This window comes from Electrona antarctica (genome assembly GCF_951216825.1).
Source record: "Electrona antarctica genome assembly, chromosome: 15".
Lineage (NCBI taxonomy): Eukaryota > Metazoa > Chordata > Actinopteri > Myctophiformes > Myctophidae > Electrona > Electrona antarctica.
The window spans coordinates 25,630,664-25,658,079 of NC_136796.1; the positions used below are offsets into that span (position 1 = coordinate 25,630,664).

The 27,416-nt window shown below is 42.4% G+C and overlaps 1 protein-coding gene across 1 annotated transcript; it reads right to left on the reverse strand.

Moving 5' to 3' along the window:
- Positions 1–392: 392 nt before the first annotated feature.
- On the reverse strand, positions 393–26,194 carry LOC306938988 (uncharacterized protein). Its single transcript, XM_079523411.1, has 20 exons — positions 26,040–26,194; positions 24,164–24,424; positions 23,856–24,022; positions 22,335–22,530; positions 19,744–19,947; positions 19,039–19,186; positions 18,367–18,482; positions 17,269–17,422; positions 15,289–15,392; positions 15,132–15,206; positions 14,135–14,272; positions 12,735–12,929; positions 11,596–11,676; positions 11,097–11,177; positions 8,943–10,854; positions 8,756–8,848; positions 4,350–5,177; positions 4,162–4,254; positions 1,590–1,631; positions 393–1,216 (listed from the first exon to the last, which is right to left on the reverse strand). Exons 2-20 carry the CDS (start codon positions 24,371–24,373, stop codon positions 1,005–1,007), a joined length of 5,049 nt encoding a protein of 1,682 aa, XP_079379537.1. The 5' UTR covers positions 24,374–24,424; positions 26,040–26,194; the 3' UTR covers positions 393–1,004.
- Positions 26,195–27,416: the final 1,222 nt, after the last annotated feature.

The following is a 27,416-nucleotide window of genomic DNA, read 5'->3' on the forward strand; positions in this document are numbered from 1 at the left end:
CATGCCAAAGCGCCAGCGCTCGCCCAGTCTGCTGTCACCCAGGCGGATGCCTTAGGGGGAGGTCGCTTCTCGCCCTCAGGCTTCTTACTGGTATAGTGGCTTGTTCTCTCGAATCTGTTTTTTGAGGGGTGCATGACGATGGGCTTAGCTACAATTCAGCATTAGTATTATCTTCAAGCAATACTAATCTACTCAATTCAATTCAATTCAATACTAATCTACCCAATTAAAAATTAAAAATCCAAATAACGGTCAGGGCTATAGCCAACTAGCCAGGATCTAGGCACACTCCTGCTACATAGGGAAGTATGTAGCAAAACCTCCACACCTGAAATCTCCAGTCTCATGAATAGCAGGCCTGAAGCATATTAAAGATTAAAAGAAGACATGAATTGCCCTTAACATTTTAATTCATAAAACAAGACGGATTCAAATAGAAAATGACACGGATCCATATAAAATAAGAACTTAATTTGGATTTACAAAATCACAACCTTGTTTTCTTTTTCAAGATGCATACAGTAAACCTGTGACATGATATCACTAAAATGTTCAATGTACATTACTTCTTACCTCCCAAACCTGTACAACTCAATCCCGATAACCCCCACTGCTTGATGTCATATGGGTATAGCACACTGAAAATGGCACATCTATTTTTATGCAACACTTCACGCCACACCCCATGTTAGGGTGACGTTGAGGCTGAACAATATCCTGATAATTACATGTTTACATCACATAACTGTCCTAGCACCTTTACTAATAAAAGCTTAAATGTCTGAGCTGCTCCAGTGTCTCCTTCTCCACTGTTGTGTCCCGCTCCTGTGACGCACCGGTCCTGCCTTGATTCGGCTCAGGCACGGTGGTATTCCTCTTCTTCTCAAATATATATTTTTTGTTAGACCGGTGTCGTAGGCATGTAACTCCTTCCTAACATAACCAATAACCATGTATGCTTTTAACAAAAAGGCTGGCATTTGAAACAGATCCATCCATAAACCTCACTTTGACCTTTTGAGCATAATGCCCCTGTTCCTCACAAAATCTCTTATATTTTGCACAGTTCTACCTTTCAGAATAGCATATTCAGCATCTCTACACTGTCTGCTCTCAGTTACTGATGCAAGTTTACCCTTGGAAATGTGTACTTTGAAGTGCTTCATAATAGCATTCACTTCCTTCTCTGTCCATTTCGTTTTCTTCTGCTTGACATCTGCACAAATACAAAAATACAAATTACCTTAGCTTAAAATATTCCCCCTAGAAATATTGCTTACTAATTCAGATTCATAATAATGATCAGCAATTCAAATTCTGTCATGCATCTGCAAAATGGCTTGTGTGTGTTTATTTTTTGGGGGCATGCCGATTTTGGCTTTGTTGATGCTTGGGCCGTATCATATTGGCATATTAATGAGGGCTTGAATATTGAATATATATTTGTATAGACATAAATGTCTGAAATAAACCAAGGAAATTGTCAGGAGTGAATAAGTCAAGACATTAACTGTTGAAAAATATGGTAGTACTCTGTTAATTAAATAATAGCAAAAGCTAAATCTGTGGTATTTGTTCCAATACATTACCTCTGGAGCTGGTGACCTCATCCAGTGTTTCTCTCTGTTTTGCTAGAACATTACAAGAAAAAGGGATGTTATAAGTTACATGTCTTTGGATAGACACTGTGATACATCATACTGTACATGATTTAGACCCTGTGGAAAAATAACTCCTGAGGTCATGGATCTCACATAATGAACACTTCACCCATTTTCAACCGTATCTCTTCATATAATTAGTCCTCCTATAAGTCACAATTTTCATCAAGTTCATAAACCTGCCTACCAATGATAATATCGATGTGGATTCTAACTTTCTAAGCTAATATAAACAAAGTCCTTTTCTCTGACTTTTGTCTTAACTGACAAAAAGTATGTAGCCTATGTATGTAGGCCTACTATGTAGGCTCCAATGATAATAGTAGTAAGACAAAATCACACCTGTGTGAAGTGAGGGGCGCTCTTATCGTCATACAATCATCATATACATCTCATTCCGTGCTCAGCCAATCAAATCATCACAAATGTAATTCTGGCCAATCACAATTTGTGTCTTCACTTTTCTGTCCTCACTTTTGTCTTCAATGTTTGTGTTTACACAAACACGGAAAGCTGGGCATAGGAATTAATGTAGCTAAATTTCATATACATGAATCAAAATGTAGTAATTCCAATGAAATTCCTTTCATTGTATTTGAGATTGAAGCAAGAAGTACATTAGAACAATTTATGACTCAAAACATATTAAAGCTGCAAGAACTGTGTTTTTGAGGGGCGCTAGCCCCTCCTATATACAGGTTTAATGTTTGTTTTTAGTTCAATGTTTGTTTTAAAAACGCCATTGACAATGAAGGGAAAATGTACGTCATATTGTCCCTCATTACGTCATATTGTCTCTTTATTGTTAATGGCATTTCATGTTTGTGTTGGCACCGTTTGTTTTACATCACCATTACATCACCTAATCAACATGAGTTAGACTTTAATATATTAGCACCCCTCATTTCACACGGGTGTGATTTTTGTGTTCAATCTTCAATTGTTTTGTTAGTAAACAGTAAATTATGTTGTAAGGTTCTATTAATAACTATATTATTGTCATGATTGTTAAAATAAAGATTTGTGGGAAATAAATAAACTAAGTCCTTATTCTTCCTGGAAAAGTATCATGCTGAAATAGAGGCCATTGTTTTTGCATAAATTAGGTTTAGGTTTTATTTATTAGCACAATCATAATAACGAGCATTAGTGAGGACCACTAATTTGATGATAGGTTGAAAATGGCTGAAGTTAGAGTGCTTTGTAATCACAATTTCTGTAATTCTTCGGAAAAACCAATTTGATTAATTTAGAAAGATTTCAATTTTTATATTTTGGGGGGAAAATCTTTTGAAATTATAATCCAACACAATGATTTGGGGGGGGGGGTGTGAGAGGGAGGATGACTGATTTAAGCAGTCACACCTGGCCTGAGTCAAACTAGAACTGGACTCAGAGCTGGGTGTGGCTGCGCACCTGTTGTGCATGGACTTGATCAAGGCACAACAGGTTAAATCAGTCATTGCAACAAACACTCAAGGAAAGAGCTTTCCTTAAGTTGAACGTTTATTCCTCCATGTGCAGGGAATTATACACAATAATATTAATACACAGGAGAGCAAATAGCTCTCCACCGTCCGGACAGAGGCTCTTCCCTGAGTGTTTGTGGAGATGACCGATTTATCCTGTTGTGCCTTGATCAAGTCCATGCACAACAGGTGCGCAGCCACACCCAGCTCTGAGTCCAGTTCTAGTTTGACTCAGGCCAGGTGTGACTGCTTAACTCAGTCATCCTCCCTCTCACAGGGGGGATACTTGCAACCCAAAAATGGATCCTGTCCCACCGTTTGGGAAACACTGGTCTATGCTATTTATTACCAGGGGTGAAGGCTTGGCTGGTAATGTTTTTGCGAGACTGTTTTGTGTGGTATGTCTGTGGACAGGTTTTGTCACAAAACTTTACCAGTGTATTTATGGCTGAGATTACAAAAGGCAGAGTTCGAAGATGGGGTGTGGTCTGAGCAAGGGTGCCGGACCGCCGGTAGCCTTGGTACACAGGCTTTTAATTTCGTTCGCATTCGGAATTTTGGCTCAAAAATGAAAGCCTGGGGAAACACATTGAAGATCTGGCATAGGAAGGCCACTGCCTTCTATTTCGCTAACCAATAACAGTGCAGAAGCGCGTCGCTCCAAATTTGGTGACGTCTGTGTTCTCCGCTGTGCTATTGGTTTTCTACTGGGGAAGGGAGGAGGGGGGCGGGCACTCAGATAGGTGAACCAATAGGATCTATCGCCGTGGACACACCAGCACCAATAGGATCCTGCCTTGTACTCGCTGCCTGGCACCCGCCCCTCTAGACCAGAAACCACACAGGCTGGGCCAGGCTAGGGTGCCAGAAGCTAGCCTTGCGTAGCCAGACTGCCCCAGGCAGATTTAGGTATTAGTCTGGCTACGGGAGGCTAGCCGGAAGCAGGGGAAACTGAAATGATCTTGCTGTTGCTGATATCACTTGTTTAATTAAGATTTCTACAACATGCTACAATATTGTGCTCACTGTACCCTTTATTTGAACAGGATGAACTGATTCTTCATCCTCTCCCTCGTCATCACAATTGTTTGCAGTGTCCCAAGCCAGATCCGGTTCCATTTCATCTTGGAAGAAAAGTCACACATGTATGTTACTGTGTCTATCGCAAACATGCACACAATACGTTTAGAATAGATAATTCATTAACTTGCTCACATACCATCAATTTCAAGCTCTTCCAGTGATTTTCCCTGGAAATTCCAAAGATAACCTTCCTCCATTTCTTGTATTAGCTTTGAGATTTTTGACATTTCTAAAGCTGCTTCTGGCAGCTGATAGAAGTCTCTGTCAGGTCGGATGTAACAGCCCAATAAAGTGGCAAGTTTGCAAAGCTCGTAGTTTTTGAGGTTGAGAATGTGAAAAAGTGTTCTAACGTGCTTACGAAAGTATCTAGACCTGAGACACTCTGGACTGAGTGCACTGCACTCTCTTGCAAACGTCTTAATACAGTTCTGTCCATTGTACCCATAGTAGCGGCTGCCATGGCCCATTGGTGGAAGAAATAATAAAGTGTTGTCAACAGAAACACCACATTTAACTCTTTTCTTTACAAGCAGCACCAACGCAGTGTCAATGTCAGGGTTTAACAAAACGGCAACTTTGCTGCCACTTTTGCAAGTAATGTCTATCCTGCTGAAGTGTGTGCACAGCTTTTGCTCAAACTCTGACAGGACAAAAGCTGTGTCTGTATCATGGACCTCAGCCCAGGTCCTTTCCTTGAAATTCTTGATGGTCATTTCAGAAACTTCACTTGTATGCAGTTTGTTGAAGATCATTATTTGTGCGAGTGTCACTTTAGCAAGTTCTGAGTATGTCTGTTGGGAGTCTTCTCTCTTCAGACTTTCAAGCGCATCCGCTGCTTTCTTTTGTAGGTACTGGTACAGAAGCTGTACATCATGTGTGAATGGAACGGTCAGTGGTCGTTTGTTGAGCCGAGTAGAAAGAGCAACTTCGGGAGCATCCAGTGCTTGTACGTGTTTAGCTTGTCCTAGAAAAAGGCAGAAGAAAATAAATATCCTTTATTTGACCATGTGCTTTATGTGTGAGCTTGTAAATTGGCTATTTTAAAGAAATTAGAAAAGGTTGGAATATTTTTGAGTGGTGTAAACCACTCCTACAACTGGCTTTGTTAGTCTGTCTGTCTGTCTGTCTGTCTGTGCTCAAAAAATTAGCACGGTTGCTATGGTCACCCAGTTCACACGGGTGTGATTTCATTACGTCAGACCTTACACCACTCAGTTCACACGGGTGTGATTTTTCCAATACATATCAATTTGGGGATCCTTCACATTAAGAACTTTGAAAACCACTGCTTTAGACGCTATGAAACATGCATGGCATTGGAATAAGCGCTCCTCAGGTTAGAAATTGCTCTCTAGCATTTCATTTCAGGGGCGATAAGAGCACTTTGTAATCACTGGCATTTTTTATTCTGTCACAGCGTGGCCTCAAATTTGGCAGATGAGTTGGGGGCAGGGACAGGGTCTACATCAGGGGTCTTCAATATGTTTCAAGCCAAGAACTCATTAGCTGAGTCGGATGAAGCAGGAACCCCTGCTACACAGGCCCTCATTTATCAATGGAGTGTAAAATCTGCCCCAAATTCGAGCCTAGGTTTTGGAGTACACTCACGTCGGCATGACATTTATGAAGTGATCCCAAACAGCTGATCCTTCCATAATTTCATTCCTAGCAGTAATAAATGTGACGGCTGAAATCAGTCTGGCACGCCCTATAAAATCAAGCCTCGCCCTCGTTTTTGCGACATGAACAACTGCAATACGACCAAACAAGTATATAAACCATAGTTACATGATGGAAAAAGCCAATAAAAAAGTTCCCCCCCACTTGCCTTGCTGCCCGCCTCCATAATCAACGTTTATGGAGTGAATCATAAACATATGGATGAAGGCTGGTATGTGCTGGTGTCGCTGTTTCACCCTGACCCAGATGACCAGATCTGCCGTTTATCTGAATGTTAAAGCACTTATTTAAATGGGTGAATGATTAAGCCCCTTACACCTATAGGCCTATAGGGGGGAGCATAGTGACGCGTTCGGTAGGATTTTGGCTTATTTGGGTGCCATCTTTCTGCCTACATGTAGGCTAGTAGGATGCTAGGCTACTTGGCTGCCAGTCTGTAGATCGTAAGTTTGCTTGTCAGTGACGCTGGTGTGTCACTGCAGTACACCATCTTCCATCTCTCTACTATCTTTGACATGTCACAACTCTTCTACTCTATGGCTCTGGATCGACGGTGGTATTATTATTATTCGCGAAAATGTTCTGGTGTTCTGATCTGAGGGTGTCCCCTCCCCTCACGTCAAAACAGTTCTCAATGTTTACATCTTACTTGACGAGAAGACATATGGACATATCCTTACGGAACCAGGGAGAGGGGGAAAAACACCACGAGAGAGACGAGTGACCAGTCAAACATGTGTTCTCTCCGCAGTAAATAAATAATCTGTCTGTATGCGATCTGACCATTATTATTTTGATTACACTGTCATGCTCGTTTGAGGACAGGTAGAGAGCAGAGCATACATGTGTTTGGGAATGGTGCTGAAGGTTATGTTATTTTGTCAGCTGACACCCAAATCAAAGAAACCATACAGCGTGTATTTAATTATTTGATATCGCCGACAGTCAACGCACTGCAAGGCTACAATGGAAGCATAATTCTGACGGCCCACGGTGGAATGGACAAGTTAGAGTATAAAAACGGACAGGGCAGACCCATTACTGTTGTGGATCAAGGTTATGTTATTTTGTCATCTGACACCCAAACCATACAGTGTTTATTTAATTTTATATCTACAATGGTATATATGTCTCCACAGTGAGCCTGGAAAATATAGCCTAGCAGCCTACTACTATAGCCTACTAGCCTACTGGTAGGCAGAAAATGGCAACCAGAATGTGAAACTCCTCCCTATGCACTGGCCCTATAGATTACAATTGCAAATAGGCAAGCTATATGCTTGTCATTGTCACTGGGGATTATAGGCATCTGATGTCACGCTGCTCTCCCGAGCAAGTGCGCTCGCATATGTTTAACAAGGCCAGTAAAGGCCATTAAGCATAAACTTGTACATTGTAAACATGTTATATTGATTTGAATTGCGCAATTTTAATTGCTTGTATGTAAAGTTGGAAATCTCTCTCTCTTTTTTTTTTTACATACATAAACAGTTTTATATTAACATTTTAGGAGTGAATACATATGTTTTTAGATGCCTGTGACAGCCTGTCAGCTGCTCCACTTTTGTACGACAGAAAAACAGCTGAGGACAAAGCCTACGACAGCTCCCGACCTGACGTGATTTTTGTCCTGGCTCACGTTCAAGTTCAAGGTTTTGCGGAAATGATAAATGCTGAAAATTGCGGTAATTCCAGCGTGTACCCATATTTTGGCGTACGCCGTGTTGATAAATGAGGGCCATATTGTGTATAAATATTGTTGGATATTAAACTTTCATATATTTCACAGATAGACTTAGACATAGACTTGTTTGACAGCACCATCACCATCATCAGCATTTTGTTTGTTCGTTCATTTGTTAACACATTATTTTTACTATTAATATGTTGGATTCATGGTGTGTAATTTCGGACATTTAACCACTTGAACTCTCGATATGTGGTAAACTTTGGCTCTGTACTTGGGTCAGCTCTTTTTCGCCTCTACACCAAATCTTGTTCCTGAAAATAGCCAATCTACACTTTGTGAGCATGTAGATTTGCGGGGCACGGTGGCACAGTCGGTAGTGCTGTCGCCTCACAGCTAGAAGGTCCTGGGTTCTATTCCCGCTGTGGGCGCTGGGGGTGTGTTCCCTCCTCCACGTCATCAGTGCCCATACCCGAGGTGGGGTTGGCAAAAGGGCCTTTCTGTGTGGAGTTTGCATGTTCTCCCCGTGTCCCCTAGGGTAGGTACCCTCACAAAAACATGCAGTAATCCTGGTCTCTAAAACTACCTCCCCCTGGCCAGCCGGGGCGCCTGATGGAGGGGAAAGGAACTGGTCGGAATAACGTGTTCCTTCCACGCGCTACGTCCGGCCAGGGAAATTCCCCCCTGTCAGGTGAACAGAAGCAGCTTGGACTCCTCATGCATAGAAGGAGGCATGAGGTCAGTCCGCTGCCCCCCCCCCCCCCCCCCCAGGTTGGCAGAGGAAGTGTAGCGCCCAGGATTACATTAGATAATTGGCACTGGGTGAAAAAACTGGGTTGCAAAATAAAAATTATATTAAAAAAAAGCATGTAGATTTGCCATTGTCGGCGGATGTTCCTCCCAGAATAGCAAAGGTTCAAGTGGATAATGTAGAAAAGAAAGTTCCAATCATACATGGTCAAAGTGTCTCCAATTGCAATTCCAACGATTGATTAAAACTTTAAAAGAAAAAAATAATATAAGTGTGTGTGTGTGTGTGTGTGTGTGTGTGTGTGTGTGTGTGTATACACCTGTGGAAGTGCTGGGCTCAGCTTGTGTTGGCTCATCTTTCCACCGCAAGTGTGGTTGACACTTGTTCTATCAATTATTGAAACATTTTTATGTTTATTGCATACCCTTTAGCTGAAGGGGATGATCTGATTCTTCATCCTCTCCCTCATCACCACTATTGTCTGCAATGTTCCGAGCCATATCTGGTTCTATTTCATCTTGAGAGAAAAGCAAAGAACAAATACATGGTGCTCTCACAACAGTGCACACAGTAAGTTTAGACAATCATAATACATTAAATTGCCCACATACCATCAATTTGAATCTCATCTAGAGATTTTCCTTTGAATTCCCCAAGATGTCCTAGTTCCATTGCTTGTACTAGTTTTGAGAGTTTTGCCATTTCTAAAACTGCTTCTGGCAGCTGATAGAAGTCTCTGTCGGCTCGGATGTCACATTCAAAATAGGTGCCAAGGTGACAAAGCTCGTTATTTTGGAGGTTGAGAATGTGAAAAAGTGTTCCAACGTGCTTTCGAAAGTATCTTGACCTGAGTAACTCTGGTCTCTGCGCACCGCACTCACTTGCATAAATCCTAATACTATCCTGTCCTCTGTACGGTTCATCGCCTCTTGGCCTAGCAAATACAAAGGGGTTACTCTCAAAAACATCACATGCAATTCTTTTCTTTAAAAGCAGCATCACTGCACTGCAAGCATCAGGGGTTAACAAAGCAGTAACCTTTCTGCCAAATCTGCATGTGATGTCTACCTTGCTGAAGTGTGAGCACAGCTTTTGCTTTAACTCTGACAACAAACAAGCTGTGTCCGTGAGGTCATCAGCCTGGTCCCTTCCCATGAAAGACTCGATAGTCATTTTAGAAATGTCACTTGTATGCAATTTGTTGACGATGCTTATTTGTGCGAGTGTCACTTTTGCGAGTATAGCGTATGTATTTGGGGAGTCCTCTTTCTTCAGGTTTTCAATCGCCTCGGCTGCTTTCTTTTGTAGGTACTTGTACAGAAGCTGTACATCGTGTGTGAATGGAAGAGTCGATGGTTTGATGACCTGAGTAGGAAGAGTATCTTGTTGGGGAGCATGTTCTGCCCATTTGGACGAGAAAACCTGCTGAAATGTCTGTACCTCCTCTACTGCCTGCTCATCATCAGCTGCTTTGTTCCTACTGAGGATCATGTCACTTATCTTCATAAGTCCACGCTCCAATTTGAATGCAAGACTTGGTTTCTGATAAGACTGGCTCTGTTCATTGAAACCTGAAACCTCTTTCATAGCCTCAATAAGTTTGTCAACACTGTTAGGTTTTACAGCATCCTTGATGGAAAATAATGATTCCTTCTTCTTCATGTTTAACGCAAGTCTACCCAATGCTCTGAGTATTGCCCTGATGTACTGTGGAGTCTGTGGGACAGTTTTGTTGGGATCATTAGCATGATTGGCACAGAGGGCCTGAGCCAGTTCTAATATATGGACATCATTTTGAATAGCAACTGCAACCTCATCTTGTCTCATTGAACCAAGGAGCTTCAGCGTCTCAGGGGAATATTGGCTGCTCAATGTTGATTGAGCAATAACGGCAAAACCTATAGCACTAATACGACCAGTCTTAGTGACTTCGTCGTCAGTCTTATAACTGCAGTTACGCATATGCTTCCACAGCGTACGGCGGACATAAATGGCTTTACAATATGGACAGGTCACATGGTATCCACTCTGGGGTTTTCCATTGCATTTCTGTTTTCTTCTCAACTTTAGCATTCCACTTTGCTTCTGCAAAACCTCTTGATTGTGTTTGTGATTTCCTCTGTATCGTAAAATCTCAATTAACTTCCTCCTTTCCTTAGAGTTCTTACGGAATGAGAACGCTTTAGCGACATCCGGCTCTGTCTTTTTATGACACATTTCGAGGTGGCGAGCAAGTTTACATTGTGCTTTCCCACAAACATAACAGTAGTTTTTGGTGGTGTAAGTCTCTTGTTCTTGTGGCACAATGTTCTTCTCTGTCAATATCTTCTCCGCAACAGACTCAGTGACTTCTTTCCTCATAGAAGGAAGCCGCTTGTTAATAGTCGACTTTCTCAAACGGGGACGCCTCTGCTTGTTAATGGCAGGCAAACTACTGCTGCTGTCAGAATCATTGCATGGTTCTGGTTCACCATCAGGTATAAACTCTGACTCTTCAGAGCTGGCAGCAGTTGTGTCCTCTGGCTGGAAATATGAACAAGACAACAAATTTATCACACACATCCAAGAACAGAAAAGGAAAATTATAGCTTTGATAGATAATGATAGATCTCTTTTTGCACAACCACAAGTTTAAAACAAATTACGCTTCAGGCTAGTCTGAAGCGTAAGTACAAATAATGTCACTAACTGGATTAAATTTGCAAATGGGAGTCAAGTGTGCAGATACCCTTTATATTGGATATATATTATTTATTTGTACTGACATTATTCCTCTTCGGTGGCCTTCCCCTAGGCCTCTTTTGGGGCGGGGATTTGCTCCTGGGGGTTGGGTTGGACATGGGATCCTGAGAAAGGAAACAAGAAATGACTCAAGTCATTATACAGCTCCATATTTTTCACAATGGAGCATATCTGATCTGATGAACTTCTCAATACACATTCAAAAAGTGTAAAAATCACAGTACCCTCTGGCTTGTACAACAGCAAACTGTGAATAATTATGGTCAATTAGGGTAATGTTGCATTCACATCAACAGCGACAAAGCAACAGGCAACAAACTTTCAATGGACGCCAGCGACATGAAGCTATAAACTGACACCCAACACTTAAGGAAAAAAACAAATTCTTCAGTCTAGACAGAAGCGTAGGTACACAAAATGTCAGTAACTAGATCAAATTTACAAAGGTGAGCTAAGTGTGAAGATATTCACCTTTATATTGGATTTATTTATTTGTTTGTTTGTTTATTTATTTGTACTGACATTTTTCCTCTTTGGTGGCCTTCGTCTGGACCTCTTTTGGGGCATGGGTGTGCTCCTGGGGGCTGGGTTGGACATGGGATCCTGAGAAAGGACAAAAACAACAACGAACACTTAAAGCTTTTTTCTTTAGAGCTGTGAACAGTTGTGTCCGATGGTTGGAAATAAGATGAAGACAACAAAAGTGGTCGCACACATCCAAGAATCCTTCTACTAGGTAGGTGCTGGACCTGTACACAACTACACAAGTAACACAACCAATGTTAAGAACATAAAATCTGGCCCGGACGGCTAGGGTTACGTAGGGTAGAAGAGCAGACGCACTTTTCTTCAGGCTAGACTGAAGAGCATAGCAAAATGTCAGTGTCTGAATAACATTTGTGAAGGTATAAGTGTTCCCCTTTATATTGGATACTCAGGTGTGATGTAAGAGTAAGAGCAAAACAGCCACTGTGTCAATATGGTCAATAACATCTAGTCAGTGACAAATAAACAACCAGGTGCTCAATGGAGACGTACAGTATAATTCAATAAAAAGGTGCTCCTGGATCAGTCGGGATAAAAGAGTTAAAAATACATTATTAAATCAACATGTTTTGACAAGTAACGGTCTTCATCAGGGCGGATGAAGTGCCCTGATGAAGACCGTTACCCTGATGAAGACAGTTACTGGTCAAAACATGTTGGTTTAATAAAGTATTTTCCCTTTTTGAGTGGTGCAGCCACTCCATTGCGTAGCTATGTTGCGTGTCCCTATACGTGTCCCTGTTCGTCCAAGCACGAAAAGCTGCTAATACCACTGGATGGCATCTCTCTCACTCACACACACACACACACACACACACACACACACACACACACACACACACACACACACACACACACACACACACACACACACACACACACACACACACACACACACACACACACACACACACACACACACACACACACACACACACACACACACACACACACACACCAGGGAGGAGGGCTTGTACAGTACTACAGAATGAGTACAATACAGCACCACTTACTAAGTTCAGACTGTTTCAGAGAACTTCAGACTGATTTGCCTAGATCTCCCCTTTTTTCTAACATCTAGTCAGTGTTTGGAGGACGAATAACCTCAAACCTACCCTCTCATTATCACCGTCCATCGTCTCATTATCCGTCGACAAGTCATCGAAAGACTTTGAGACGGTTGGTGTATTTTCCAAACATGAAATCTTCTGCTTGTTGACGAGGGTTTCAGAATCACTATGTAGAGCACTGTCAGGCATGTAGTCTCCAGAAAAGGATTCATCAGAGCTGAAAGCTGGTGTGTCATCAAGCTGGAAAAATAAAATAACAAATTTGACTTTATTTTCCCAACAATTACAGTAATAAATCATCTCTATGCCACATAAAAGCTAAATGCTCAAAATAATATTTTGAGCGTTTAGCTTTAAGTGGATAAAATGTACATTACATCAACATTATGTTATGAGTGTTTCTACTAAATGAGTTGCTAGTACGCACAAAGCCCACTTTACAATAAAGGCGCATTAAGTGATATTTGTTCAAATAAGTGTTAAATAGCTTTATAAAGTGTTTGTTCAGTAACAGGAGTCTCCCTGACTATCGCCTCTTTGGTAAACAGACTTTTAAGGCCACATACTAATTGTATCGAATCAGGAGAGAGAACTCAAACAGGATACAGGATAAAAAAAAATCACATCCCCTGGGGCGTCTCCGGAACTTCCAGACCCACAGGAACACGCCCAGGGTGCCGGCCCGGTTCTGGCGAGCGGTTGCGAAATGACAGAGTTACCGTGTGGGGGTCCCTCTACTCAGTACTGTACCTGTACTGTCACACCCGAAATAATCATATATAGCTTGTTTGTGTGTGTGTGTGTGTGTGTGTGTGTGTGTGTGTGTGTGTGTGTGTGTGTGTGTGTGTGTGTGTGTGTGTGTGTGTGTGTGTGTGTGTGTGTGTGCGCGTGCGTTAGGCTGCGCAACAGTGACACTTGGTGTTGAAAACCAACCAAACACTATTTTCGTGCTCGGACAGACGGACCCAGCCAGCCAGGGACACGCATAGCTCCGCAAAAAGTGAAATTGGAAGTGACGACACAAAGAAATGAATGGACAAAATTGGAACAGGAAGACATTTGAAGCTGATAATAGGTAATCTCTCCTGATTGGATAAAGTTGGCAACGTATCCGAAAATGTCTTTTCTGTTTATTAAGTTAAATTAGCATGCTTGCACATGTTGAGCAGTATAGCAACTGTTTAACTTTTAAAGACCTAAAGCAGTTTGACTATTCGCAGTATCAGATTCGCAGTATCAGATTCTGTTGTGAAAGAACAAGCACACACTCAGTCAATGTCAGCAGCACACAGTACAATGCTTTTAGAGGATGAAAAATGGAAGTGTGTGTGTGTTCTGGGCTGGCCATTATAGTTCTCATAAACAAACAGGTGTTGTCATGCATGCCCAACCCCAAGCACCTAATAACATCCATGGTTTGCAAGGGGAATAGTCTTGAAACTTACATTCTCAGTTCCTTTTTGCAGAGGCTTATTCCGTGTAGAGATCTCCTCCGCAATGTTTTGGGAGATGCTTTCAGAATCACTGTCAGGTAGAGGGTCTCCACCACAGGATTCTTCTGAGTTGAATGCCGTCACGTCAAACTGGAAATATGACCAAGTTTTATGGAATAGCCCACATTCTAAGGTTCTTTCATGTATTATCATAGTAAATGTGTTGCTATATTTTAATATGCAATCGGCTTTTAATTCAAAGGTCTTAAAGTGTTTTTCAAAGGTCTTAAAGTGTGATTCAATGTTCATATCACTGTCTTGAGTGTCCTTCTAAAATGCATTGACCTTTTAATAGCCTAAGGGCATGCCAATTCTTACTTGCGTGTAGTCCCTGTAACTATTGTTTGGTCTATGGTAGGGTGTTGTAGAGTAGACAACCATGTGTCTCCGTCAATACACTTGACATCGCCTGCCACTGCCAGTGAGGAATTTCACTGGGACGGCATAATGCAAGCAGATGCCTCTCAGTTCTGCTCCCTACTGAACAGACACTAGTACAGTGTCAGTGATCGCCCTCACACGCGTGTTTGTTGGAGCGCCCAGCCAAGCTGGAGACGCTGTGGAGGAATCGAGGAATTTGCACCACTCAGATGCCAAATATTTGTACGTGACTAGACATTAGAACAGGGGTTCTCAACGTTTTTGGCCGGGGACCCCCGGAAATGCTTTGGCAATGTCTCGGGACCCCCGCCACGCCCTCTCCCGACCCCCAATATAAATTGACTGCTACAATAACCTTAAACCATTTTGGGCGGGAACCCCTTTTGGTGTTTTAAGCATTGTTATAATTTAGCTATTGAAAAATAGCAGATCTACAAGCTTTTTTTTCTTTTAAAATAATTTGGGGACCCCCTAAAATAATTTGGCGACCCCCCGAGGGGTCGCGACCCACGGGTTGAGAACCCCTGCATTAGAACATGGAAAGGAAATGCAGTCAAACCTACTGTACCTGATCATTCCCTGCTCTGGATGACGCAGTAGGGCCATTGTCCATTTTTGGCAATCTTGATTCTTCAGGGATTTCCTGTAAATGTATATACATATACACTTATGCATATGAATGTGAGGTAGATGAAGGGACAGAAGGGTAATGCATGCACACGTACCTGTACAGGCAGACTGAAAGGCTTCGAGAAGAATAGGTCCCCAGGCACTGGTATAAACACAGGCACTGGGACAGGCACATATATCACCTTGGGGAAGTTGTCATCTGAGGGCGAACACATGTGAACAGACAGAAATAGGGGTGTTAACATAAACACTTACAAATAAGCATTTGCTGGGGAGGGGGTGGGGTGTAAGGCCCTCATTTATCAACCGTGCGTACGCCAAAATATGGGTGTACGCCGAAATTACCGCAATTTTCGGCATTTACCATTTGCGCCAACGTTTGATTTTGAACTTGAGCCAAGACAATAACCACGTCTGGTCGGGAGCTGTCGTACGCTTTGTCCTCACCTGTTTTTCTGTCGTAGAACAGCGGAGCAGCATTGTTTGACCAGCTGAGAGGCTGTCACAGGCATCGAAACATATGTATTCACTCCTAAAATGTTTATATAAAACTGTATAGGTATGTATATGGGCTAAATGTAAAAAAGTAAAAAAAAGTTAAGGAATACATCAACGATGTGTCTTTGTGTCATATGAAATTAGTAGGAGCTTTCCAACTTTACAAGCAAGCAATTAAAATCGCGCATTTAAAAACAATGTTGCAAGTTAGATGCGTAAGCCATTTAAACAGTGTTTTGCATGATGAGCGCATACATGCGAGGATTTGGGCTGTCTGTGCTGAAATATTTCCATGACGGGACGTTGGAGAGTGCAGCGCTGCAGCTGCGGAGAGTCCCAACTTGGGTAGCCTACTGTAGCCTAATCTACAGCAGGCCGATGTCTTTCTGGAGTTACAGTAGCCTATGTGCAATCTCCTCCTCGTTTAATAAACCCGACGCGTCGCTCGAATGCCAAATGTGCCATGCCGGCGTGCCAGCGCAAAATTGGGGACCGCTGACCGCATCGGAGTTAGGTATAGGCTAAACCACCCAGCCAGGCTGCCAGCCCACCAGTGCCAGTGTGCCACATGAGGCTGGTTTAGGCTGCACATTTATATAATTGTCAGTTGATAGCCCAGCCACTGCACCGACTACTACTGCGACTAGCGAGGTAGGCTAATCTAAATAGATTGTCATAAACGTGCATGGTCGCGGTGTCATGAACAGTGATAGAGACAGACAGGACAGGAGAGGAGGAAAACAGCAGCGTGTGTGTGCGCCTATTTGTTATTTAATTCATTGTTCACATGCAGGTTCAGATTTTCGTTCACTAATATATTGTTGTAGGCTATATTAAATGAATAAATACTTTAATAATTTAATATAGGCTACAACTAACAACACACGGCAGGCGCGTAGCGCGGATCAAATGATTGACTGGGCAAATTAGCATGGGGGGGGGGGGGGTAGCCCCGGCCGATAGTGAAGTGTGAAGTGTGAACGGTTTGGGGAACCATTTTAAAACAAAGGCGGCTTGCATGCTGTGGTTTACTAACCAGAAAGTTGCATGCACAATTTATTTAAGATAGGCTACAACAAACCAGTTGGACTTGCAAGTTGCGTGTGCGTGCGTGCGTCTGTGTGTGTATGAGAGGGGGGTGACTTTTTTATTGACTTTTTTCGTCATGTAACTATGGTTTCCAAGGTCGTACTGCAGTTGTTCATGTCGCAAAAACGAGGGCGAGGCTTGATTTCATAGGGCGTGCCAGATAGATTTCAGCCGTCACATTTATAAACGTCCGAACGAAATTAAGGAAGAAACAGCTGTCTGCGATCACTTTGTAAATGCCGACCCGACGTGGGTGTACTACGAATCCTACACTCGAATTTGGGGCAGATTTTACACTCAATTGATAAATGAGGGCCTAACTGTTTCACTGTAACATTCAGTGAAACAGTCAGGACACCAAATGGTGTTCCTGACTGTGATATGTTCCTGACTGTGATATGTTGATATGTGGACTCAAAAAATGATTGATTGGTGTTGTGTCTGTGTCTTGTGGTGTGTGTGTGTGTGTGTGCGTGCGTGCGTGTTACCTGTCTGTGCCTCATTGTTGACAACCTGTGTTGTACAGGAGACCCCTACATCCTGAACCATTGGTTTACAGAGGAGGGCTTTGTTCCTCATAATCTTGCAGGAGGAGGAGGAGGTGGTAGGGGTGTTCGTTGCTACAGCTTTCAGACTGTTGGTCTAAAATACAGAGAACATACAGTAGGACAGGGGTCTTCGACAGGGGGTCCTGAGAGCTATTGCAGAGGGTGCAAGAACCAAGAGTAGCACTCAGTGCCACTATGTGCTAGTGCTACAGTGACAAAGACAAATCATAACATTTATACAGCTATGCTATACAGCTAGCTAAAAAGCATGAAGCAAAATTGATCTATCTTCATATAATATGTCCTCACTAATAATCATGATAAAATGGCACAATTGTTTTCTACTCAGTCTGTGTCTCATATGAGGGCTGTGGGCAGTTTAGAAACCTGTCCACCAGTGACATCATCGTTAGGCAGTTAGGCAGAACAAGTTTAATTTACAAAAATGTTTTGATTTTTATTATCGTGAGAACGATGGCTTCCATTTTTGCATTGCAACTTTTCAGGACTAGAAAGCCTGCCGTTTCTATTAGCTTAGATTCCCCATCGATGATGTCACTGGTGGACAGGTTTCTGAACTGCCCACAGCCCTCCTATGAGACACAGACGGAGTAGAAGACAATGGTGGCATTTTATCATGATTATTAGTGAGGACCAATTATATGAACATAGGTTGAAAAGTGGTGAAGTGGTCCTTTAATATTGTAATCCCGATGCAGTGTAAAATCAAAAATGAGCCCTGAACCTCGCAGATCTGATCATCACCACGGACACTACCCTAGTTTCAGAGAAAAAGCCTTTAAAGTTGGCCGTTAAAACAGAAGTAAATGCTGTGCGCGCACGACACAGGCCGGGCGGGGCTGAGCAAGGCCACCGGCTCAGAGCTAAAAGTTGATTTTTAGCAAGGCCGTTTCATATAGATATAAAGCGTTAAACTTATATTTATGACTGCGGCACACAAGCGTGGGATTTGATAGAACGTAAATATAAGTTTATGGCATGAAATGTGTTCATAGATTAGTTTTTATTTAAAGTTACCTGGAAAGTCATGGAACAGGGTAGAGAGCAAAAGTTTTTGATAGAGTCATTAGACAGGGCCATGTGGTAGGCTGGTAATGTGGTATTACCACAGTTGTCACATGGATATGGGACATCTGTATAGAGACAACATTAGTAGGTTTAGACATGAATGTGATTGCACCTTTTTTTATCAAAACAGGGAGTAAAAGATCAGCAATTCCATCATTTCCCAATGAATTGACAGTTGTGGAATGTTGACAGGTAGCTAACATTCTAAGGCCCAAACCACACCAGCTGCAACTCCTTGCAACTACTCGCAACTCCTTGCAACTACTCGCAACAAAACACACCAATGCAACTCCTTGCAACTGCCATTGGGAATAATGGTTGCAAGTAGTTGCATGTTACAAGGAGTTGCATGGCGACCCTCTGGTGTGGTTAGGGCTTTAGAAATACCAAATAAAAATGTATCAAAATATGAATTGAAAAATTTAGTAATTAGTAGTAATTACTACTAGTTAGCTAGTTCCAGGTGGTCCCCAGCTAAATGATGGAGTTGATAATCTATAATATCACATAATGAAACTAGTGCCATGTTTACATTAAATGCTTGTTACATAGACACTATAGTATAGTGCATGTGAATAAGCATGCACGTGGGGAAGCACAGGAGAGGAGAGTCCTCGGTACCTGACACACTGGCTGACTGGATCTTATAGACCATCACACAGCTCCTGCTACATAAGAGGGCAACATTGCTGCCGTTCTTAACATCAAACATATCTGATGTCTGCATGTAAGTCTTGCAAATGGTGCATGCGCTCGACGTCTTGACTCTCTGAAATAAAATTTTAAATGGGAGAGGAGACATTAGGACCTGCAGAAAAGTGTACATGTAATCAATTTACTATGACTCTGTGACCAGTCCTTGTGCCAACATCCATATCACTTGTAAGTCACTCTGGATAAAAATAGGTGAATAAACAAGTGCTAGCAGTTGGAACTTCCACGCAGGAGGCCTACAGGAAGACCAAAGAGGAGATTTATGGATGTAGTGAAAGAGCACATGAAGTTAGTTGGTGTGAAAGAAGAGGAGGCAGAGGACAGGGTGAGATGAGGCAGGTGATTCACTGTGGCGACCTCTGAAGGGAAATGCTTAAAGGAAAAGAACATTTATACCCAGTAAATGTTCTTTCAGTTTGTTGCTTGTGAGCTCTCACTACTACCACCTATATTCCCCATTCATGCTCATCCCTACCCAGTAGTACACAGATAAACCTGCACAAGTCAACGCTCGTCATTTCCTTATGGATATAGGCCTGTCACAATTACATTTATTAAAAAATATTTGAGATAATCACAATTATTTTTGCATAATCAAATAGTTTTCTGTACCCGTTTGAATGTGGTCAGACATTCGTCACTGCAGAATGTGCTGTTGTCATCATGCAGGTTCAGGGTGATTATGTTGTTTAAGCAGTAGGAATCACAGTTCGCACAGCAAGACACCGCCAGGTTTTTAGCTGTATGGAAGCGTACAAAGCAGTCATCACTGCACATCTTGTGGACAACATCATTGAAAGGTACCTCATGTTTGCTCTGCAGAGGAGAGATAGGAACAGTGGGTTTGTGTTATATACAATAGTGGTCAGGAGGTACACGCACATAAACTGAAAAAGAAGGAAGTCTGCACACCGTTTTAAAAGCTCCCAAAAAACTTTAATTACCAGAGCGGAGTTACCAAAGTATTCTGACTCTGTCATGATGAAATTCAATCCCAAATAGGGGTGACGTCCCCGGGTGTGTTCACTTAGCGTTGATATGCATCTGCCCACTTTGCTACCTTTATATACTGTATACCCGTGTTATGCACTGCTATTCAGTATAGCTGACGAAGGCCACATAGGCCGAAACGTTATATTGGGTTATATACACACATTGCAGTTTTTAATATTACTTTAATGCATTGATTGCTGCTGTATTGACTACACAGTGCTACATATGTGATGGGCTGTACAGAATGATCTGGGGCCTGTTTCACGAAACTTGGATGAACTAATCCAGGATTTAAGCCAAAACCAGGTTTGTTAAATCCTGGTCCGTACAGCCTGGTTTATTCCATTCCACTAAAGCCAAGCGAGGCTTAGAATGGGCGGATTTATCGAGCCAGGATCATAAAGCCAGGCTGAATGCAGAGCCTGGCTTTTCCTCACTAGACCCATTTGGTGGAACACAGATTTACTGATCCTTCTTCTTCGTGGGGTATTATAGAGCACCGAAGTCTGATGTCAATATCGGTAGAGGGCGCAAATCCACTGGTTTGTGTACTTTTTATTTTTTGCATTGTAATCCCCATAGGGGGATTTTAGATCGCCTCATATAATAAGTGTGTTTGAAAAATAAACATGTCATCCAGGCCATTACACTCATATGGATATGAAGAATCAACTGACTGAGAGAAAACGCTAATGTTACTGCTACTGAATTAACTAATTCAGTATTAACTAATTCAGTAGCAGTAACATTAGCATTTTCTAGCGTTTCTAGCGTTTGCTAGAAACAGACTGTATCATATATGAGTGACTGATGGTCGCAAACGATACAGAGACACCTCCCTGACAATAACGCCGAGACAGCTTGTTTATTTTTGGACCACAATGCGATTTTAAGATAACCCCATATAATTCTTCATAGAGAAATTACTTCCGTGAACCAGGGGAATCGAGGGGATGAGCGAGTGACGTCAGGACTTCGGCGCTCTATGGCAGTTGGCATCCTTAATAGTTGCATTACTGCCCCCTTCTGTATATCTCAGTATCTTTACCATCTATTCCAGACTTACTGACTTAAGCTTCTAAAATAAATGATGCTGGTGTAATTAAAGAGAGAAAATACTCTCAATAGTGGATAGACTGAATGATTAACTACCCCAAAACTATAGCCTACATGTTACCACTACTCTTAAGATAAAACATCATAATGAAATCGTCATAATCAATGTAACATAATTCTTAATATTGTAAGCATAATGATATTGTAGCATTGTGATATTTGGCCATAACTCCCTCCTCTGAGGGAGCTACGTTTGGGGAAGGGGGTTGTTGCCCAGACAGGGGCCAGACTGGTGAACCGTGGGTCATGGGTTCAATAGTGGGTGAAATATTACAATGGTAATATGTTGTAAAACAATGAGTTTTCACTTTTACAAAAAATAAAAATGTATAATATAATATAATATAATTAATATAATAATTCTTCTTAACCACTTGCACGACAGCAAACCTATTCTGGGGGAACATTCACCAAATGTAGCTGATCTACAAGCTCACAAGCTGTCATGATGAGGTTGTACAGCCTCTATATTTTGGTTCTTTGATTTTGTATATAGTGCTTAAATAAGTCCTTTAATGCAGACCGATAAAAATAAGGCAACATAAACCCATAATAATTGAATAAGTGTGGAAAGAAATCATTGGTTTGTGATCAGCTTGACTGCTTAATGAACAGTAAAGACATCAGGATTAGGTTAAACCTGGCTGTTAGCCTGGTCCGGAACAGGCCAAATCCACAGCATTAGTTTCCATGGTAACTAGTAGTGGCATTGCTTTCATGAAACCGAATCAAGCCTCAACATATCCAGGTTAACTGGCAAAATTAATCTGGCAAGATTAACCAGCTTTCATGAAACCGGTTAATCGCTGATCCAGGATATATTAAACAAGTTCTAATCCAGGTTTCGTGAAACGGGCCCCTGGTTGAGCCACCAGTGGGCCTGTGTATCATTTATATTATGAATGTGTGCAATATGCTGCTGTGTGCAACGGTTATCATTGGCAAACCACATAGAAACGTAAAGCTTTGTACGTACATCTTCCCTTACAATGTAGTCTATGTACAATGTTATCCTACAAAGCACTAAATGAAGTGTCTGTTTTGTACAATGTTCCCTCATGGTGCAATGATTGTTTAGTACTGTGTTCCCTTACAATGCAGCGTCTGTTGCACACGCTGCAGAGCGGCTGTGATGCTTGTGGCTGTGATGAGTGTGGCTGTAAGGCTATTTTATTGACGATGATCCTCTTGTAGTTGAAGGAGGAAAGGCAGGTGTTGCAGCAGAATGCCTTTGTGGTGCCTTTATCATCCACAGGAGCTATGATCAAGTCCTGCGGGCGCTTTATCAACCTGACAGAACATGGGATCAGGAGAGCAAATTTGAGAGCAGTGAAAGGCAAGATCCCAATGAAAATCTAAGCACGGAGAAGCATGACAGTGTTGGTTTTTCATTCCCGAAGCATGACAACAAAAACCTAAACAAACACTAAAACCTAGCAATGATCTTGTAGAAACATGTTTGACGCATCTCAGAATCACTCACACACACACACACACACACACACACACACACACACACACACACACACACACACACACACACACACACACACACACACACACACACACACACACACACACACACACACACACACACACACACACACACACACACACACACACACACACACACACACACACACACGGATATTTGGGAATGGTCAACGATGTGGTATACAATTCCCAGCTATGCAGGACACTAACCTCTGATAAGACCCTGCAGTAAACCTAGCCGCAAGCAACTCTTAGGTGACCTTCACACCAGAAAGCTTTACTGCGATTAAAACGAATCCTGCTGCACATTGTCGGAAAGTGTGCTTCGTTTGGCAGGTGTGAAGCCTCATTCGAATCCTAATGCGCATCAAAGGACCGCATTCTACTCCGAACAAAAACGGGGGTTTCGCTTCGCTTCCAATCGCACTTGATTACGATTCGGTGCAGGTGTGAATGCAATCCGCAGCAAATAAAAGAAATGAAGCAAACAATGTGGCGGGTAAGGAGCTAAACACAGATGGAGACGAAGAAGGCATATTTTACGCAGGAATCTAGAGTTGCAATACCAACACTTGACAGCCCATGCATCCAAATAGAAAACTCCGATCTGATTGTATTAAATTACATTAAACTCATCAACATTGCAGCTGTATGGAAAGCTTTAATTATCCTTTCCACCTGCAAAGGTTTTGTTTCACAAAAATCCACCATAGACAGAGTTACTTTCTGTCGTTTTCAATAACGCAACGTCCTGCTGCCTCCTGCTGTGCATTATGTGCAATTTCGAAACAGGTGGTATGCAGGACCTTCTGTATGGGCTGTCAAGGGTGCGCGATTATGAATCCCACCAACGTTCTGGGATAGACACGCCTTACCATGTGTCTGATTGGCTCCCGGGCAGGCATAGTTTTACTGAGGTTAGGGTTAGGCATAGTTTTACTGAGGTTAGGTTAGGGTTAGGCATAGTTTTACTGAGGTTAGGTTTAGGCATAGTTGCAAAACGAGAACTGTGGGGAGACAATGGGGAAAAAGGAATGTCTAAGTGCTCTGATGTGTCAAACTTGATATTCATTTAAAAAATAATGATCTAAGAGTTGCTACAGTAAACTAAAAGCACTCACTTAAAGCAGGTGTGGCACTCCTTAATGGGTGAGTTAGCTGCAGAAAGACATGGAGCAGAGCAGAAGAGGTCTGGGCAGCGTTTTCTCTGGTAAACTGTCCGGCCTTCCACCAGGGTTTTCTTGCAGTGGGAGCAGGACATTCTTCTGCTGCTGCTCATCAGGTCCTCCTGTCAATAACACTGACTTAGACCACTCATACCTGGACTGCATGGGTTTATTACTTGTACCATCATTATATTTGTTAGGAACAATATAATCAAGCTACTTGTGAAGAGATAAGTTTGTATTAACTAATAAGTTATAACTACCTCTGCAGTATCGTCAGGCTCATCTTTGATGCCTACTGTAGAACTAGAACTAGACAGAGCAGAGATCTGTCCATTTCTAGTTCTAGCACAGCTGGGCTTCTCTTCCATTACTCTCTTGAGACAGACTGTTGACTCTCGCAAATTCAAAGGAATAAAGAGGGTGCTGTTTTTCCTTTGGTTTGCCAATGGGTTCCCAGATTGCTCTTCCATAGACGCTGAGTCTGATCGTCACTCGTCATCCATCATAAGGCTTAAGCAGACCTAAGAAAGAGAGACAATTTTGGAAAGTGAACTCAGTCACAAACTGCACAACAAACATAAATAGAACAATCAATGGTAATACATTTTAACTTAACCTCTTAAGCTAATACGCATTTAAAGCTGCAATCCGTAAATTTCATCATGTCCTATCCAAGATTTGAACCCAGCTCTCCCGTGTGGGAGATGGAAAATGGTGCATTTATATAGCGCTTCTTTCCAAAGCACTTTGCATAGATTGTGCATTACATTCACCGAATACGAGACTGCTCGCCCCTTTACCAACTCGTCCCGGGCGTACAGCCGGAGGAACAGCGCGGCCTGGTATTCCTAAAGTAATCTAAGTAAATTATGCTTAAACAGTTAAACCTAACCTTATTCCTAACCTCAACCTCAGTAAAACGATGATCTCAGAGGAGAAAACAATGGTTACATTGTATCAACAACATAGTCTAGACTCTAGAGTATGTTGATACATACAGATTGGTCAGAGACCAGCTGACAAAAAAGGTTGTCTGGAAACAGAAAAGTGCTTGCTTGTGTTTTCCAAGAATTATCAGCCGTCTGTATCTTTCCAGTTTTGCCACAATATAATAACATTTATTCACTGGAACTACAGGTAAACAGAAAACAGTCATCCCTCAACAAAAAAAAATCTGTACTGTACTCTACTGTACAAGCCCTCCTCCCTGGTGTGTGTGTGTGTGTGTGTGTGTGTGTGTGTGTGTGTGTGTGTGTGTGTGTGTGTGTGTGTGTGTGTGTGTGTGTGTGTGTGTGTGTGTGTGTGTGTGTGTGTGCGCGTGTATTTCAAGCCCAACTCAATACAAAACTGTTAACTGTGGAGGACACCATAAAGTATTACACTTGTTTGGGCCCATGTTCAATTCATAACAATTAGAGACGTACAAATATACACTTCTATATAGCTAAAACAGGACACATCATAGGAGGTAAAAAGGGAAAAGGTGCCCTTTGAGAGCAGTTTTGAAGGAGTCAAGGGTTTCGCAATTAGCATGTCTTAATGACTGTTGGTAGAGCGAAAATAATTTAGTTCATTGTTTTGTTATGGGTGTGGACTTCGTTGACATTAACACTGTGTGTTAGGCTGCGCAACAGTGACACTTGGTGGTCAACAAACGCTATTTCCGTACTCGGACGGACAGAGACACAAACACAGCCAGGGCCCAGGGATACTGTCAAAAACGTCCACGTTAGCCACGTTCTTTTTGCTCTTTCATGGGCATTTATTTGTCTTTGAGGCTGTTCTATGTTAAGCCCAAACCACACCAAAGGGTCGAGACGGGACGAGGCTGTTTTTAGCGCACGTCAACAGACACAATAAGTGATTCAACTGGTTCAATTCGAAGGCAACTCCTTGCATTCCAAACGGTTCAAGACTGTATGTCGTCTCAAACGGTTGCGACTTGCGAGGAGTTGCATGGCGACCTAGCTCCTTTCGGAACCCTACGTTAAAGTTTCTGACATTTTGATGACTTTAGGTCCAAAGGAGCTCAACCCGGGGGGTCCGGAGACGGGCTACATGGCGACCCATTGATGTGGTTTGGGCTCTTTAAGATACGGTAAGTCAGTGATAAACCAACGAGAAAGTAATAATTACCAACAACTGTCGCCTAAAAAGTCCCCTGTCGTCACAATGCACGTACAGTGAGACAGTGAGTTGAAGATCTGTTGAGAAAGCAAAGCAACCTTGTTTATTGTTTGCAGACTATCTGCTTAGTGCTTGGGGGGTTCTGCAGTGCTCTCGTCGACTCGTCTTCCTTTTCCGTTTACTTCTAGCAGAAAAAGCAGAGTAGCAGTAGCCAACCAGAGTTAATTTGCACTACCGCCACCTACTGTACTATGTTAGACTATAACTGTTACAGATAACTCTAACAGTTAGAGTATGGACTGACAGGACTGTTACAGTCATAGACATATCTTATATAGGACTGTTACAGTCATAGACATATCTTATATATCTATGGTTACAGTAGCCTATCTCTAGCCCCACAAACAAAAGGTTGATCATGCCTCTCTCTCTTGCGTCTTCTATCTGGGTGAAACATATCATATGACTGGTGTGTTCATCATGGGAAATGCGAAATATTCTAATATTTCGCATTTCCCATGAAAGACGGGGTGTAATAATGGAGTAGCTTCCCTGACATCATCATATTGATGAATGATGATCAACCGTGTCAACATATGGAGGGAGGAGGGAACAGTGGATCTGAGAGTATGAATTCACAAAATCTGGGAAATATGCACTGTTATTTTTCGTGTGTGTGTGCGTCTGTGTACATCCTGTCTGAATATAGAGCTAGGTTGGACCTGATCGACAGATGTCCACTGGCACTGACCATGAAGCTGTCAGACAGGTGGCACTCTCCAAAGTCTAACACCTGTTTGCTAATGTCCACATCCCACAGAAGGTACTGTGTGACAACTGTGAGCTTGGTGCGAAAGTGGTTTGGACTCAATTCACACAGTACCCGTGACATTATATTTCATCCACAGTGGGAAGGAGGGTTGGGGCTGCCAAGCGTAGAATGGATCTACACCAGCATTCAGATGTCCCACCTTCTGAAAATGCTGAAGAACGACAACAAGGATGTTAGGGAGCTGGCTCGATCCTCCCTGTTCCTAGACCTAAGAAGGCGTAAGGTCCCACTGGCCAGGGAGTTAGAGCCACACTTTCTTGGATTTAAGAGGAAACCCAGTGGGAAACTGGACACCCGTTCTTCTGGATTTGGGGTTTTGTCGGACTGGCCAGATCCGAACGACCTCTGTGTCCGCACTGGAGTGTCCCTGGAGGTGGTGCGGCCTGACTCAGAGACTGAGGGTCTCAGAGGACATTATAACTGACCCCCTCATCCAGGTCAGGGCACCAGTCACCTATGCTGGACAGAGTTGCCTGCTAACAGCTGCAGGTGCCAGACGGGTCCTCATGGATGTACACCAACACTGGACTGGACTAAAACTCCAAGGGAAACTT

What these genes read in the sequence shown, in the direction of transcription:
- LOC306938988 (XM_079523411.1), bottom strand. Translation starts at nt 24,373, where the DNA reads ATGGAAGAGCAATCTGGGAACCCATTGGCAAACCAAAGGAAAAACAGC. An exon ending in GGCCACCAAAGAGGAAAAAT is followed by an intron (nt 11,178 to 11,595) that starts GTCAGTACAAAT and finishes TTCCTTTCTCAG; the next exon opens with GATCCCATGTCCAACCCAAC. An exon ending in TCATCCTGTTCAAATAAAGG is followed by an intron (nt 1,632 to 4,161) that starts GTACAGTGAGCA and finishes GTAATGTTCTAG; the next exon opens with CAAAACAGAGAGAAACACTG.